Source organism: Prionailurus bengalensis, chromosome C2, assembly GCF_016509475.1.
Source record: "Prionailurus bengalensis isolate Pbe53 chromosome C2, Fcat_Pben_1.1_paternal_pri, whole genome shotgun sequence".
NCBI lineage: Eukaryota > Metazoa > Chordata > Mammalia > Carnivora > Felidae > Prionailurus > Prionailurus bengalensis.
In genome coordinates this window covers 114,512,200-114,530,662 of record NC_057350.1, presented here as the reverse complement: position 1 = coordinate 114,530,662, position 18,463 = coordinate 114,512,200, and the positions used below count along the sequence as shown (strand labels likewise).

Below are 18,463 nucleotides of genomic sequence, written 5' to 3'. Positions count from 1 at the left end.
CAAACATAAAAACTTATGAACAAATTAAGCCCATTTATGATATTTGTATATAGATTAAAACAGAAAGGATATAGTAGATTTTGGATTGTCTTCCCTCTGTATTGAAATTTTCCTTACCTAAGATAAAAACAGAAGTGACCTCAACATATCTGGCTTTCTAAATATCTGTAAGCACAAGAGGGCTAAATTCCGAATCACTGTATATTTTTATTCTCTGATCCATAAAACTCATTTGTTTTGATAGGGGGAGGAAGAGAAAGATATACTTTGAAAATAGTGATAAAACTTAGTAAGAACATTTAAAACCAAAATTGTTTTACCATTTAAGATTTCCACTAAATTTTTGCTTTTGTACATAACATGATGATTATGTGATTTTATCAAATGATTTTAAATGGAGGAACCACAGGCTAATGAGAATTTTTTGTTTGTATCAAATTCTAGAAATGAGCTAAATGGCCAAAAAAAAAAAAAATACTGCTAAGAAATTAGTAGAAACAAAGACATTCTAGTAAATAACTTCACAAAGGAGGATGGTTATGTATCACAAAGGGAAAAAAATGATGAGATTCTCTCTCTGAAGAAAAAACTTTTTTTATAAATAAAAACTCACCTATAAATTATACTTAAGTATTTCTTGGCTTCCAAAATCACCCTTCAGTGTTGTAATGTGTTCATTAAAACAGTCCCATTATCGGGGCGCCTGGGTGGCGCAGTCGGTTAAGCGTCCGACTTCAGCCAGGTCACGATCTCGCGGTCCGTGAGTTCGAGCCCCGCGTCGGGCTCTGGGCTGATGGCTCAGAGCCTGGAGCCTGTTTCCGATTCTGTGTCTCCCTCTCTCTCTGCCCCTCGCCCGTTCATGCTCTGTCTCTCTCTGTCCCAAAAATAAATAAACGTTGAAAAAAAATTTTAAAAAAACAAACAAACAAAAAAAAAACAGTCCCATTATAATTGACATAGATGAAAAAAATATATTAATACGGATGAAATTGTATACGATAGGCACAGTACTAAAGCCAGAAAAGCTCATGATCCGTAGTAGCTGTGTGGATATTTTTTTCTTTTTGTCTAAAACGAAAGCCTGTCGATGGCTACGTTATGTTCATAACGTAGAAGAGCCTTGTAACTTATCCTATGTGGATAAGAGCCTTGTGGAAAGCCTTGTAACTTATCCTTTCTTACATCATTTGTAATTGCTTTGTCATTTCCCTGCAGTTCTCATGAATAGAAACTTTTTTATCCAAAGCAAAGTACTATAGGAGAGCCCACTATTGAGAGAATTTTGATGTGTAAAACAAATGTTCGACAAATAAAGCCATGTCTCAACTAACATCGTATGCTGTGTAGATAAGAAAGTGAAAGAGACGTGCCATCAAATTTTGTTCTACAATTGTGGGTTCTCATATATTCAGTTGCTTCAGGTAGAACATGTATGCACATACAACTTTGATGTCCAGTTACAGTTCATGCAGTTAAGATGAAGTCACGGTATGATTTCTTATTTATTCCTCCGTCATCTTAAATGTTTGACCCTGCCCATTTCCTTATAGCACTTTTAAGTACAACCTGGACCTGAGAGCTAGTCCTTAAGAACCTTCATGGAGATCTGGTTCTTTTGATGTGCTGAGAATGATAAGAGTCCAAGAGACAGTTACCACTAAGATAACGGCAGTTTAGAGGGAAATCACTGAGTAGATGAACCTGATAAGAAGTTGTAGTACTGTCATGTATCCTGTATGTTGCCTGAAGCAGCTCCGGAGATAACGTAAACCTGTATGTGTGTATTCTTTTATTGAAATTAACTGACATGTGAAATAGTAAGATATTTAAAGTGTCTGTCATGGTGATTTGTTAGATGTATTCACTGTGAAAGGATTTCTCCCATCTAGTTAATTAATGAATCTCTCACCTCACTGTGGGGGGTGTGTGTGTGTGGTGAGAACATTTGAGTTTCCACAAATTTCAATTATCAACCATAGTCACTGTGTTTTATATTAGAACCTCCTTGATCCACTCCTTAATTCACCCTCTTTCTGTTGTAGAATATAGTTGATGGATGGTTATATAAATATCTCATGATGGAAATGATGATGTGTTTTTACTGTATAGTGTGACAGGTCATTGAGTTTTTTGTATGCCTCTTCATTATGTTAATACTGGATTTATAAGTATGCGGTTAGTCACCCCTCTTGTTTTGTTTTCTTCTAGTCTGTTTTAGTTTTTCAATTTGCTTTTATTTTTAATCTTCTAATCTCTGATTTTGCATATAAAGATCTAGCAAGTAATTCTTTGTGCAGAGAAAACAAATGAGGCAACTAGGTTTCTGTTGGCAGCAGTCCGATCCAAAAAGACTCCGGAAGGAGCTACCGTTAGTATCTACTTTCAGAAGAATCATGTGTCATAGTGGTACTAAGAAAAGTTCCATTGTTGAAGCCAAACTGAAGTGAATTTTGCCAGATCTTGTATAAATGAAAGACACCATATATCAATTAATAGGAAGATCCTTATTAAATCCATCCTGACAGTTGGAGTGTGCCTGTTACTAATAAGAATTTTGAAATATTCCTTGCCAGTGATTATAAAACAAATTTAATAAGTTTATTCCACACTAGCAAAATTATATGATTTGTGATACCTGTTTTTAAAAACATGGACTGCATTTCACAGTCATTTATTTTACATTTTCCACAGCATGAGGAGGAACCACCTCAGAATATGAAACCACAAGCAGGAAATGATAAGCCATTATCAAAAACAGCCCTGAAAAATCAAAGGAAGCATGAGGCTAAGAAAGCTGCAAAACAGGTATTTGGGGCACTAATCTTTTCAAAACAAAACAAACAAAACAAGTTAAATTAGCTTAGTTTAAGCCTCAAAGTTTAAAGATTCTAGTCCTCAAGACTTGACTATTCGTTATAAAATGTAGTTGGAGTTAGATATAAATAGCCAGAATGTCTTTCTTTTTGTGTTTGCCTGTGAATTTCTGAATAGTTCCATAAAATAAAATGAGGAAGCGAGGAAACGACCTGATCTTAAAACCTGAAACCCTGATAGGATTGTGTAGTAATGTTACTCGTTGTAGACCCTTTTGGTGGAGCCTGTGTGAAGTGGTGCAGTTTGCTCCCTGAAAGCATACGTTTGTTAAGAGAGATCAGAAATGACACGATTCTAAAGCCACTTTGTCTCTCAGTATTACATTACTATAGGAAATTATTCAGCTGGGAATCTCAACACCAGAAGTACCCAAAACGGTGGATTGTTATATGATTTTATAGTTGAAAAAACACAGCAGTGTAATAATTGACAGATTATGATTGTGTGTGTCTTACAGTGATGGTGAGATCAGCTAAGCTAGGAGTATCTGTTCGTGAAGTCATGGCGATCATAGTTTTGAGATTCGGACAATGAGGTCTTGCTGGCAATGCTTGAATTTTGTCAGCTCTAGGTTGCTTATGTGTTTTGACAGGCAATTACTATTTTAAGGTATAGAATTGCATTATGCAGCCATAGTCTGCTAAAATCTGAGCTTCAAAAAAAATCAGTGTGCTCTTCTGTAGTTAATATACTTCATCTCCAGAAATATCTTTTTTTTTAAATATAACTTTTTATTTAAGTGTATTTATTTTGAGAGAGAGAGAAAGAGGGACCGAGTGTGCATGCTCATGAGCATGGGAGCGGGGCAGGGGGCAGGGAGGAGCCAAGAAAAAGGGAGAGAGAAAATTCCAGGTAGGCTCTGCACTAACAGTGCTCAACATGGGTCTCAAATTATTATGCTACTTTAAATTTTAGATCTAGCAAAGTAGTCTCTATGACAATTACATAGTAAAAACCTTCTGGGTGTCTTCTTTATACTGTGATTTTTTTTTTTTAAGCTGCATTGTATCTTTCTGTTATGGGACAATGTGGCATATTTCATGAGACCTTCAATTCAGATCAATGACATAAAATGTAGTATAAAAGATAAAATCACATTTTGGCTTTAGCATTTTATATACCAAGGCTCTGTTGGTTGACGTACTTTAATGTTTTGATTTTAGAAAAATTGATTTTTTGAAAATATTTCCTGCAGGAAGCAAGGAATGAAAAGAGTCCCGATTTGGCACCTACTCCTGCCCCACAGAGCACACCACGAAATACTATCTCGCAGTCAACCTCTGGAGACCCTGAAGTAGACAAAAAAATCAAGAACCTAAAGAAAGTAAGAGACTTAAGTAAAAAACAGATGTGTTTATTAAAAGACATACATGAGAAATATATAAAGATAGGCATCTAAGAAGTTAGAAGCAGCTCTGATTATTGCTTTCTCACTATGAAATACTATAATTTAGGAATGGCACTGGTTTTAGTTCTATTCATAAATGTCTAAAGGCTGTAAGTCTTTTTATTATTGATTTTTGGAGCAGTAAAAAAAAAAAGGTCCATTTGTACAGAAATATGCTGAACTGTTTTATACTCAGTATTTCATTAGACATTTACGAGATCAGTGGGAACAGCTGTTTATCCCAGTTTTAAAGGTGAAGAAATGGAGACAAAAAGAAGTTTATTAATTTGCCAAATTGCAGCCAGTTTGTGGTGATGGCCCTGGTATAAAATCGGGTTTCTGGAGCCTGCCCAGGCTGCATTATGAAGGGTCTCTTAAAGCCACAGACATTGTCTAGGTACAGTGGAGTGCTAGAGAAAACAGTGAAGTTAGTGATATATTTACCTACGAATACATGTATGTGTATACATACACGTACATATATAATACCATTACTTGAAAACTTGAAAATTTGCCAAATGCCGTGTTCTTAACATGTTTAGTTTTACATCTAAGTTTAAAAAAAGAGTTTACCTTAGCATTTTACCAGACTATCCTTGATCCAAAGGTGAGATAATTGATTCTCCTTACTCAGTTTTCCCATGTATGTGATTGAGGTGATACTAAAAAAATTTGCATTCTGAAGTTACTTATTCTTCCTTCCTCTTGACTCATAATATATTTGATGTTTGCAGAAACTGAAAGCAATCGAACAACTGAAAGAACAAGCCGCAGCTGGAAAACAGCTAGAAAAAAATCAGGTCATTTTTACGTGTTTCATTCGCGCGTGTAGTCACTACCACTCTTCCCTTTTTATTATACACAATCATTTAATCAAGTAAGAGCACATGAGTTTAAAAACTTCTTTTGAAAACCATATATTTTGTAAAACCCTTTTATACTTAAACGGAGAAGCACAGGGGAAGACCGGATGTAGACCATGGTAAATGAGAGAATCGTGATTTCTAAGAGGCATAGTAAGGCCATTGCTGCTGAAAATAAAGGCCATGTATTACAGTAGATAAACACAAGATTCTCTTCCTTCCTATATCTCAGGTTGCACTGCCCTGTTTTTATTCCTTTCTCGCCTTCTGAGGGATGCCGAAGTATAGAATGAAAATTTATTGGACCCTCAGAGTTGCAGTAAGGTGGCATTTGTGCTTTGCCCCCTTGATTTATACCACGCAACAAATTAAAGCTTGTTACTCTGTATTTTTAAATCTGTATTTACCAGTGGGTCTGTTAAAATGTCAGAAATACACCTTTTACAAATTTTTTCTGCTTTGTTGTTTTGGGTAAAGATCCAATAATTACTTTATTTCATTTCCTATTTAATAACTTTGTTGTTTGAAACTTTTCTAGTTGGAGAAGATTCAGAAAGAGAAAGCCCTTCTCCAGGAGCTGGAAGATTTGGAATTGGGTATTTAAACATTCACAGAAAGCCAATTGTTACCAGAAATCAGTGCAAACACATTTTCTGATAAACCCATTGGTGTACATGAAATACCCATGTACCCACATTTAATGTTCATCTATAATTTTAACCATTTATCCAAGATTCTGCATATGTATAAAATTATTTAATAATGTCTATTAAATTGATTTTTACATCCTGCATCCTATGCCATGTCAACCCATGATGTAGAAAAGAAATACATGAATTTCTTTAGTAAGCCTGACAGATTGAAAGACGATGTCATTGCTTTTTTTAGTAGAGGATAGTATTTACCATATATGTGAATAAAAACAATTTAAATTTAATCATTGTTGGCTTTGTTATAAGTTGCTAAGTTAACAGATCCTTTATTAATTTACAAGACAAGTTTGGGAAATTTTTCCTTTGAATATGTAATATGGCTTTTTTCTTATCCTAAAGCATTCTTATACTGTCCAAACTTGAAAGAAAAGCCTTAAATATCAGATTTTACTAAATATATTAAATTGATTATATTATTTGTAGTATTTGGAATAGTTTTTCTGGTTAGTTCTAAAATACAGACTTTAAAAGTGGAAAATAGTAAAACATTTTATTTTGGTATTTCAAATAATAAATCTAGTGATTTAATGATGAGGTAAATAGTTTCCAAACATGAACTATGATTATTTTGTTGTAGTCGAGTCTTGATTGTTTTGATTGTTTATTCATATGATGAAAAAAGAAGATGTAATGATAATGCCAGACGCTCATCTATCAAAACTAATTTATATTTGGTTTCAGAGTCTATTGCAATTAATTTTTTTAATCAGGTTTACATTTGAAATTACTTTTCTTTTTTTAAGCTTGATTACTTTAAGTAATCTCTACACCCAACATGGGGCTGGCATTCACAACCCCCAAAGATCAAGAGTTTCACACCTTTCCAGTGAGCCACCCCAACATTTGAAATTACTTTTCATTTGCATTGATGACCCGTTTTCCAAGAGGTAATATTTAAACTGATAGGTAAAAGAATCCAGAAACACCTTGAGAAACAAAAACAGATAACTGAGTTTACTGACACCCCAGAACTTCTAATAAGATTTGGTAAAGACCTAATTCATTAAAATTTGAGTGTTATTTTAAATATTTGGAGAGAGAGAGAGAGAGTGTATGTGAGTGAGTGAGTGAGTGAGTGTGTGAACGCACATACATATAATTGCTTTCAACATTAATTCATTTCTGATAATAAAAACTTAAGCAGATAGATTACTTTTACAGTGTATTACCTTAAAAATCGTTTTTCTAATAAAATATTAACTAATGCATCCTGAGACAGTGTGATTTTTTTTTGACCTGGCAGTCTATTTTTAAAAAATTAATTACCCATTTACTGGGGCGCCTGGGTGGCTCAGTAGGTTAAGCGTCTGACTTCGGTTCAGGTCATGATCTCACAGTCCATGAGTTCAAGCCCCGCGTCAGGCTCTGTGCTGACAGCTCAGAGCCTGGAGCCTGCTTTGGATTCTGTGTCTCTCTCTCTCTCTCTCTCTCTCTCTCTCTCTCTCTGACCCTCCCCTGCTCATGCTCTGTCTCTCTCTGTCTCAAAAATAAATAAAAACATTAAAAAAATTAATTACCCATTTATAACACAATTTACGGTAACCATTAATAATTATCTTTAAAATGTTTATCTCAGAGGTAGTATCTTTGACTTTTGTTTTAGTCAGATGCTTTTAAATTGTTCCAGGCTAACTGTTCTTACCAAAATTCTTAGGCTCATTTTTTAGAATTGTCTTTATTTCTGTAGTCATCTAATCCATTCAACTTTTTCCAAGGAAATGTTTCATTTCTGAGCACATGTCAATATAAAAATCACTAATAGGTTCTTTGACTACACATTTTGTTTGATTTTTAGTTTAAACATTATCCTCTGGGAGTAAGAGTAAGGTGATGGGAAAATAAGGGTAAGGTTATAAAAGTCTGCTTGAAAATGAGATTTTAAATACATTGGTATTCATTATAAAGGAAAATCTGTAAATCCTTGATTCTCATAAAAGTCTCCCTTGCTCAGAGTGTCTCAAAAATGCATTTGGCATTTGCCATAAACATCTCTGGAGAGCATTATAATCTTGAGGGGAAGCACTTCAGTAGACACAAAGGCCCTCCTTATCTTTTCATGAGTTAAGCAAGCTTCCCAGTGAGGGAAGAGAAAAAGAGCAAAACCCAACACCATCACTTGAAAAAAAGGAATTCTTTTCTCAGAAAAGAAATAGATAATCTGCGTCAAAACATGCTCTGTATGTTACCAAAAAAGTAATACTGAATATTGTCAAACTAACACTATATTTTCCATGTACATTTAAAAATACGTGAACTTAATAGAAAAAGTCTAGCGTAAACTGAGGACATTGACTATGAGGATGGAGGGCGGTCAGAAGGAATGTTAGCCTTATTTGCTGTGCTTACTTTTTTTATATAAAGGAGATTATAGTTTTGTACAGTTAAAAAATCATAATCAGCTGAGACTAGACTTCAGAATAAGAAATAAGAACTGTTCTTGCAGTTCAGTTTGTGAGTGCCATACACCTTTCATTTCTAAGATGCGGACTCAGTGTTAAGGAGGTTGAGTGGAATTCATTTACTCTTTGGTAGCATATCTGATTTCCAAGGGAGCATGAGAGGGAAGTAAATGTCTGCAAAACTGTGTGATGTTTAGGACAGTGAAAAATTTTAATAAGAAAATGGAACGCTATGCAACCTTATGAAAATGATGCTGCAGCCCATAGCTTCACAACTACAGCCCGTGGGCTAAATCCCGTGCAGCACAGCGTAGTTTGTGCATTTTTAAATGATTGGAAAATCACAAGATAATTTGGTGACGTGAAAATTACATGAAATTTAGATTTCTGTATCCTTAAAGTTTTTTCAGAATACAGCCATATATGCTTTCATGCTACAACTGCAGTTGAGTAGGTGGAACAGACTGTATGGCTCGCAGAGTCTAAAACATTTCTCCTCTGGCCCTTTCTAAAAAAGTTTGCTGACTTCTACTTTACAAGAATACAGAATAAATGAAAATAATCATAGTGCAGCATACAGTTATTTTGCTTCTTATAGTTTCCACTATATAAATTCCCAGCAGTGGCCTTGCTGGGTCACATCATATTTAAAAACTTAAATGCCCCCTTATTGTTTTTTTCTTCACCAATCTCACCTCTTTGGGTTTTTTTAAGTCAATCTGTGTTCATCTTGGGCATTGCTATCTCTCTGAGACTATTGTTTTTATTTGATGAAAGTATGATCGAGTTACTTGAGTGAATATCATGAATGATTGCAAATTGGCATCTTAACACCTAATTGTTTTTTAAGAAACAAGACAATGGGCCAGATTGATTTTGATGAGGATCGAACCATTTAAACCTTTATTATTCAAAGGGTTAATGAAAAGACTTCATGGGCCACCAATCTGCTTCAGATAAACTGTTATATTACTTTTTAAAACTAAATACTTCCTGAATTTATACACCCTTGGCAAGTAAAAATATGTATAAATTCCAAAAGAAATTTCATATCAGAAAGTCTGTGAAACGTGAAAAAAGTATGTTGAGTTTTCCCAAAGTAAATTGTAAGGTAAACATTTTAATCTTGGTCCCTTCGCTGTCTAGGTACCTAAAGACACGTCTATTGACAACCATAGTCCTGCTGAGACTTTCTAACCGCTCCATCGCATGAGGGGTCAGCCACAGGCCCCAGCAACATTACCAACCACTGTACAGGGACAACCTAGCCACATTAGAGTCAGTAAGGTTAGGTGTCAGGCATGGCAGCCCTGCTGCAGTTGTGGGGACCTATTTGCACTGAAGGCTTCTTAACAGAAATGACTGCCTACTCAAATTAGCTGCTCGATTTGCTGTCTCACCGTGCATTCCTTCCCTTTCTATTGCTCTACCTGGTTCCTGGAGCCTGCCTGGGGCTCGGACAGCTCCTGTCTTTACTTCACCTTTTTCTTGGTATGTTGCGGAGATGACAGGTAAGCCAAATAGTATTTCTAGAGTTTTTACAGTTTCTAGGCATTGCCATCTTTCCGGTGTTACTGCTTTACCCCTTTCCTGGCATTTCTCAAGGAGAGTGGCAAATTCGGTGCTTTATTTTTCTCTCTTGAGTTAGGAGTCAGAAAAGCACACTTCTAAAAGTTTTTATGTTGTGTGTAATATCTTTATCTTTTAGGTGCATTTGAAAATTCGTTTTAGCTAAAACAATTCCTGATGTGGCCACTAGAGGGTCCCCCAAATCAGAGCACTGTGTATGGAAATTAAAGAATTAGAAATTTAACAACAATCTGGAAAATATGTTCACTCACTTAAAAGTTGCAATCTTGTAGACTGGTTTGACAGAGAAAAAGATACACAGGAGATGCACAGAGCAAGAAGGAAAATGGAGTTGTGAAGGAATGACATTGGAATTGGGTCAGAGCCGTCACACCCAAGAAACCTCTTAGTTTCTTATTTGAGCTGAGGGATGGAGGGATAGTGAGCACACTAGGAAGAGGAAATAAGTACTGTGTAACCCTGAAATGGTTGCAAATCAAATCAAATATGACTTTGGAATACCTTCAGAAATCTCGTAGGAATTTAATGCCTTTTCAAAGAAAAGGGAGCTGTATTCTTAGAGTCCCAAAAGACTTAGCAAAACAGAGCTGCTTACATTTTACACTCTGAGGCAAAATTCCTTCCAGGCACACTTTTGTTTATTTTTCTTTTTTTGTTTTTGTTTTGTTTTTTATTTATTTTTAATTTACATCCAAGTTAGCATACAGTGCAACAATGATTTCAGGAGTAGATTCCTTAGTGCCCCTTACCCATTTGGCCTATCCCCCCTCCCACAACCCCCCCCCCCCCGTAACCCTCTGTTCTCCATATTTAAGAGTCTCTTATGTCTTGTCCCCCTCCCTCTTTTTATATTATTTTTGCTTCCCTTCCCTTATGTTCATCTGTTTTGTCTCTTAAAGTCCTCATATAAGTGAAGTCATGATATTTGTCTTTTGACTGACTAATTTTGCTTAGCATAATACCCTCTAGTTCCCCCAAGTAGTTGCAAATGGCAATATTTCATTCTTTCTGATTGCCAAATAATACTCCATTGTATATGTATACCACATCTTTTTTTAAAAAAATTTTTAATGTTTATTTATTATTGAGAGACAGAGAGACAGAGCATGAGCATGGGAGGAGCAGAGAGAGGAGATGACAGAATTCGAAGCAGGCTTCAGGCTCCGAGTCATCAGCACAGAGCCTGACACGGGGCTCGAACCCACAAACCGCGAGATCACAACCTGAGCCGAATCCAGATGCTTAACCCACTGAGCCACCCACGCGCCTCTATACCACATCTTCTTTATCCATTCATTGATTGGTGGTCATTTGAGCTCTTTCCATACTTTGGCTATTGTTGATAGTGCTGCTCTAGACATTGGGGTGCATGTGGCCCTTTGAAACAGCACACCTGTATCCCTTGGATGAATACCTGGTAGTGCAATTGCTGGGTCCTAGGGTAGTTCTATTTTTAATTTTTTGAGGCACCTCCATACTGTTTTCCAGAGTGGCTGCACCAGTTTGCATTCCCACCAGCAATGCAAAAGAGGTCCTCTTTCTCTGCATCCTTGCCAACACCTGTCATTGCCTGAGTTGTTACTGTTAGCCATTCTGACCGGTGTGAGGTGGTATCTCATTGTGGTTTTGACTTGTATTTCCCAGATGATGAGTGATGTTGAGCACTTTTTCATGTGTCGGTTGGCCATCTGGATGTCTTATTTGGAGAAGTGTCTATTCGTGTCTTTTGCCCATTTCTTCATTAGGTTATTTGTTTTTGGGGTGTTGAGTTTGATAAGTTCTTTATAAATTTTGGATACTAACCTTTTATCTGATATGTCATTTGCAAATATCTTCTCCCATTCTTTAGGTCACCTTTCAGTTTTGCTGATTGTTTCCTTCGCCATGCAGAAGCTTTTTATTTTGATGAGGTCCCAATAGTTCATTTTTGCTTTTGTTTCCCTTGCCTCCAGAGACGTGTTGAGTAAGAAGTTGCTGTGGACAACGTCAAAGAGGTTTTTGCCTACTTTCTCCTCAAGGATTTTGATGACTTCCCGAGTTTTATTTTTCTATGTTCAATTGAAGCTAAACAGGTCAAATCCTAGAATTGTGACATCACCAGAGACAATCTTTTATGGTGCCCAGCCTGTTTTGTTTTTGCATCCTTCCTTCACCCCATTAGACATCTGGCACCCACTTAAAGGACCTGAAGTTTCTAGCTTGTGCTTCCTCTCCCAATCCCTTACTCGTATAATGGAGACAATCCACGCATATATATTATTTTTGAAATAATATGTTTGGATTTTAAATACTGGCAATGAAAGACTTTCTCAAGGAATTTAGATAGAGTTTGGTAATATTGGTGATGGTGAAGAAGTGATACTCCCAGGGCATAGAAGTAATGGACCCCAGTGCAAAATAAAAATGTATTCTTCATTCAAAAATAAGAATTACAAGACTGTGACGGTAAAGTGTTAAGCCAAGTGCAGTCCCCCCAGTTTTTTAAGTAAAGTTCTGCCCCCAGCGTGGGATGAACTTAACAACCCTAAGATCAAGAGACACATGCCCTACCGACTGAGCCAGCCAGGTGCCCCATGTACAGGCCCTTGTAAGCACTGAGTCCTGTGAAATGGACTCACCCATGAAGCCAGCCTTGCATAGAAGCTACTGGAATTCCAACTCTGTCTGATCTGAAGTGTCTACTCTGTTCACAAATATCCTCCTGCTCCCTGAAGGAGGAAGAGGTAATGTCTGGCCCTAGCAAGAGTGCTATGGTATTTGGATTGACAGCTGTCGAAGAAAGGAAGATTTTTTTGGAAACATTTTTTAGAACAGTTTTAGGTTCACATCAAAATTGTGCTGAAGGTACAGAGATTTCCCACATACACCCTGCCCCCACACATCCATAGCCGCCCCCACTGTTAACATCCCCCACCAGAGTAGTATACTTGTTACAAATGATGAATACGTTGACACATGATCACCCAAAGTCCACAGTTTACGTGAGGTTTCCCTCTTGGTGTTGTGCATTCTATGGGTTTGGACAAATGTATAATGACATGATCCATCATTATAGTCTCATACAGAATTTCACTGTTCTAAAAGTCTTCTGTGCTCTGCCTATGCATCTCCCCACTCACGCACCTGACAATTGGTGATCCTACTGTCTCCATACTTTTGACTTTTCCAGAATGCCATATATTGGAATCATACAGTATACAGCCTTTTTAGATTGGCTTAATTCCCTCAGTAATATGCATTGAAGGTTCCTCCATGTTTTTCATGGCTTGATAGTTACTGCTGAATAATATTCAACTCTCTGGATGTACCACAGTTTATTTATCCATTCACCTACTGGAGAACATCTTGGTTACCTCCCAAGTTTTAGCAATTGTGAATAAATTTGCTATAAACATTAGCATGCAGGTTTTGTGTGGACCTAAGTTTTATCCTAGGCCTCTTGCTATCACCCCTCCCTGGTACTGAGGACTGGCCTTGATTCCCAACTTGCTGGCCTGAACAGCTTGCTAGCCAGGATTATTGCAACCATCTAATGGCCTCCCAGACACTGATAGTCTATTATCTGAACTTCCATGTAATGTCTGTGAATACTTCTTTTTTTTTTAATGTTCATTTACTTAATGTCTGTATTTTTAAATGTTTTATTTATTGGGCGTGCTCACGCGAGTAGGGGAAGGGCAGATAGGGAGAGAATCTCAAGCAGGCTCTGTGCCACCAGTGCCGGAGCCCAAAGCGGGGCTCAAACTAACGAACCATGAGATCATGGCCTGAGCCAAAGCCGAGGTGGATGCTTAACTGACTCAGCCACCCAGGCAGTCCTGTCTATATTTCTATGGTTAAGACTTGAGGTTAGAAAATCTGAGCCAGGCTTAAGGAGAGAAAGAAGATACATGGCTCTCAGAGTTCTTGACTTGCAAGCAAGAGGAATGGACTCTAACTTAGGGGGAAGTAAATAGTGGCAAAGTATGTAATAACTCACAGATTCAAGTGAAAAAACATAGAATGAGGCCCTGGAGGTGAGAGAAACCTGAATAGTTTGGGGTCTAGAACTGTTCTCAGGGCTCTGTTATCAGAATTAATCAACTTCAGTAGTTTTGGGCTTTGGATATTGGCACAGCTCTGGCTGGGAAAGCTTTGGGGCATCTTAATTGACAAGACTGTATACAGTGGGGTCAAGCTAGTCCCCTGAAGAGAAACAAGTACTTTTACCAGAAGAAGTGGAGTCAATGTTGGGGAGCACTTCAACAATATATCCACTTTATTAATATTATGAAGAAGCCCCCACAAGATAACTTGGTGATCAAGTAAATTTTGTACAGGGTACTTTATTTCTTACTTACCTTTGACCTTGAAATGGATACATTTGGTCCAAATACTGTTTCTCCATACAAGCTATGTTCTCTAGCTATTTTTTTTTAAGTTTATTCATTTATTTTGAGAAACACAGAGACAGTGCGATTTGGGAGTGGGGGGGTGGGGGGAGGGGGGAGATAGAGAATCCCAAGCAGGCTCTGTGCTGTCAGCACAGAGCCCAATGCAAGGCACAAACTCACTAAACAGATAATGACCTGAGCTGAACCAAGGTTTGGATGCTTAAACAACTGAGCCACCGAGGCACCCCCTGCAGCTAATGTTTTTAAATTCAATTTTAGCTGGTTATATTAATTTACCTTGCATCTAATGCTTTTAATTGAGGCCTCAGGAATTTGATATATTAACCATACATTTGGCTGCCACATGCATTTAAATGATTCCCAAATACGTATGTGCACATTCTCTCCAGTCCTGTGCTACCAGTTACCTCCAGCATGATTTTACTTGGACATTCAGCCAAAAGTTGAAATTTAACATGTTGACAACCAAATTCTTTTACTGCTTGCCAATTTCCCCATTACTATTCATTGCAATAAAAGCTCAAGTAACTTCCATGCTCAGAGCAATTTTCTGGGCTCTCTGAGGAATTGAAGACATGTAAGACCTCACTTTGAACTCTTAAGAGACCTCAAGTCTAATGCACTAGACTTGGCTGCATGGTGGATTCATGGTGGATTCTTCCCTGAAGAAACTTAAATATACGGATGCTCAGGCCCCATCCTAGACCAACTAAATCAAGAGCACCTGAGGGGCATCTGGGTGGCTCAACTGGTTAAACATCCGATCCTTGATTTGGGCTCAGGTCATGATCTCACAGTTTGTGAGATCCAGCCACTGTACTGACAGTGCAGAGCCTGCTTGGGATTGTCTCTCTCTGCCTCTGTCTGCCCCTCCCCTGCTTGCACGCGCTCTCTCTCTCTCTCTTTCTCTCAAAATAAATAAATAAACATTAAAAAAAGAAAGAAAAGAACCTGAGCTAGAGATGTAATTATTGAATCTTCACTGTCTTAGCTTGGGCTGCTATAACAACATACCGTAGACTGGGGTAAACAGCTGATATTTATTTCTTAGAGTTCTGGAGGCTGGGAAGTCTAAGATCAAGGTGCCAGCAGACTTGGTTCTTGATAAGGACCCTCTTCTGGGCTAGCAGACCACAGCCATCTTACTAAGTGCTCACATGACCCCTTTTTGTGTGTGCATGTCGCGGGGGGGGGGGGGGGTCCCACTGTCATGACCCAACCTAAACCTGGTTACCTTGCAAAGGCTCCACCTTCAAATACCATTACTTTGGGGGTTAGGACTTCCATATATAAATTTTAGGAGGAACACTGAACATTTGGTCCATAATATTTACTCTAGACCACACGTTGGCAGTCAATCACCAAATAAGCCAATATTTCCTCTGGAAAAAATCTCTTCCTTTTTCTTGACATTTATCATCCCCTATTCAAAGCCCTTACTACTTTAGAGAAACAATAATAACTATCACTACCTGAGGAACCAGGCTACAGATTTTACATATATCGTTGTATTTGCTCTAATCCTTATTAAAACTGTAGGGAAACACACAACGATACAGTTAGCAAGAGAAAAGGAGGATCAGGCTCCAAAACCAGCGACGGCCATCACCTTTATGCTCTACTTTCTCCATCCTTTCTTTTTTCCAGTCCATCTTGTACTAAATCCCCCAAATGATGTTCCTCAGAAACCTGCAGTGCTTTCCTACTCTGCTGAAGAACCTGTATTACCTGCGGCTGCTGAATTTGCTCTCTGGTTTTCAGTGTGGCTTTCAAGGGCATCAATCTTCAGACCCTTCCTCATACTTAGGCTACTTGTTTGAAATAGAAGAGTAAGAAAAATTCATAACTTGAACTACCAGCCTCTGAGAATAAATGGAGTACATTATTAATACCAACTCATTCATATATTATGGACTCATTGGTCCTACATGCAGATCCATATAATGCCTGCCTCCCACTCCAAGTACAGCCTAGGCCCCAAGTGATGTCTGACTTATGTTTGGTAAAGGAATTCACTCTTATCAGGTGTTGCCATTTCCCTCACTCACACCACAGGTCTTCTAATGAACATGGCCTCTGCTCTGCTCTGCTGGACACCACGCCCCCTGCTGGCACACCTAGGCTACTCCACTGTGCCCGAGTTTGTCAATATCTGGGCACATTCAGCATAGCACACCCCTGATGTGCTAAAGCCCTTAAGGTGCCTTTAGTCTGTGTCCCTGGATAAGATGGAGAATGCCTCTCTTCTGTGCATTACATTCTTTTGTTGGAGAACTTCTGGGGTTCCAATGTTGCGCTTCATTTTAAGACTCTTCCGCCTGTCAATTTTTTTAGTCTAGTTGAGTTGGGATGAGGAGGCAATATGAGTGCCAGTCACTATGCTCGAGTTGGGATCATCTTTCCTCCAGAGACCACTGCTCTGTTGCAGACTGGGCTCTTGTTCTTTGGCCTCTTCTCTTAAAATGCATGTTTTTCGGGAGCATTCGTTCCATGTTCCCCCAACCTCCACCCAGGTATACATCTGTCTGCCCACCACACCCACCTATCTGAGCTGGAAACCTTCTAGGCTTAATGAGAGTCCCCACTTACCTAATTTGCATATATTTTTTTAAGTTTTACTTTTATTTAAGTAGATCTCTATACCCAATGTGGGGCGCAAACTCACAACCCCGAGATCGAGAGTCACATGCTCTTCTGACTGAGCCAGCCAGGTGCCTCTACTTTTGAACATCTTATTGGTCCCATTTGAAATATTTTCTTACCCAATAATGATCTTCATTATGACCAAGAACCCACCAAGTCTAATTATTCCTTGTGCCCTGGTTTTGCACTATTCCTGGTGGTTTACAGTAACTGTTCTGTGGTAACTTTCTCACTGTTGTAGATGACTCCCTCCCTTTTAGACATTTCTTACTTCAATCTATTCACATACAGTTATTACATCAGTCTTCTGAAGATAATTCTTTGATAATGCCAGCAATCTTTAATTGCTCCCATTATTTATTATTTATTTGTTTTTTTGAAATTTATAGTTTGAGAGAGAGAGAGAATCCCAAGCAGGCTTTACGCTGTCAGCACAGAACCCAATGCAGGGCTGGATCTCACAAACCATGAGATCATGACCTGACCCCAAACCAAGAGTCAGATGCTTAACCCACTGAGCCACTCAGTTGCCCCAAGGAAATTTCCTTCTAAGTCACTGAGAATTTTTATAAGTGAATTGAATTTTTACCAAATTCTATTGAAATGATCATATGATGTATCTTCTCTAATCCATTATTGCAAAGGATTCCAATAGATTTCTTAATTAAAAAAAAATTTTGTACTCTGAAATTGTCTCCACTTTCTCGCGATTTATTTCTTAACACATGAATTTAAATCTATTTCTTTCTCCTATTGCAAAATTTCCATTCTCATTGATACCAATATAATCACTCACTTGTTTTTTCCACATTACATGCAACAGTCTTAGAATCATAATATGAACAAAATAGTATCACCATCAATGTGATTACTGAAAAAAGTTTATGATTTTGTTTTTGCAGTTCCTTTTGTCCTAAGATATATAAAATTCACAATTGTCACTTAAAGCCTGAGTAAGCTGAAATTGACAGCTGTGAAATGTTTTCAGACTTTCATTGCACCCTTAGATTAAAAAAATTTTTTGATCTTGTGCTACATTTGAGCTATTGGATATAAGAAACTATGGGCACACATTTATTGAGAACTTCCTATTTCACTGTTTCTCAAACTCATATTTGACGTATTTCATTAATGAAATGTCTGGGATAAATGATCCAGAATGACCCATATTTATGAATACTGAGACTTTAAAAAGTATGACCACGAGACTGTTATGCTAAGTGAAATAAGTCATGCAGAGAAAGACAGATACCATATGTTTTCACTCTTATGTGGATCCTGAGAAACTTAATAGAAGACCATGGGGGAGGGGAAGGAAGGAAAAAAAAAAGAGAGGGAGAGAGCAAAACCATAAAAGACTCTTAAAAACTGAGAATAAACTGGGGGTTGATGGGAGGTGGGAGGCAGAGGAGGTGGGGGATGGGCACTGAGGATGTCACCTGTTGGGATGAGCACTGGGTGTTGTACGGAAACCAATTTGACAATAAATTTCTTATTAAAAACTAAATAAATAAAATAAAAAGTATGACCAAATTTTCCATTGCTACCCCAACAATTTTCCCCAAATCATCCAATCAAAGAACATATACTATAATAGAGT

At 37.7% G+C, this 18,463-nt stretch overlaps 1 protein-coding gene across 3 annotated transcripts in view; it reads left to right on the top strand.

Annotated features, from left to right (window-relative positions):
• Window positions 1-7,045, top strand: part of EIF2A (eukaryotic translation initiation factor 2A) — a 31,900-nt gene extending 24,855 nt beyond the window's left edge. For all 3 annotated transcript variants that reach the window (XM_043595134.1, XM_043595135.1, XM_043595136.1), the window contains 4 exons: window positions 2,692-2,805; window positions 4,070-4,198; window positions 4,996-5,061; window positions 5,663-7,045. In XM_043595134.1, the coding sequence (XP_043451069.1) occupies window positions 2,692-2,805; window positions 4,070-4,198; window positions 4,996-5,061; window positions 5,663-5,728 (375 nt within the window). In that variant the 3' untranslated portion in view covers window positions 5,729-7,045. The remainder of the gene's footprint in view (window positions 1-2,691; window positions 2,806-4,069; window positions 4,199-4,995; window positions 5,062-5,662) is intronic.
• Window positions 7,046-18,463: the final 11,418 nt, after the last annotated feature.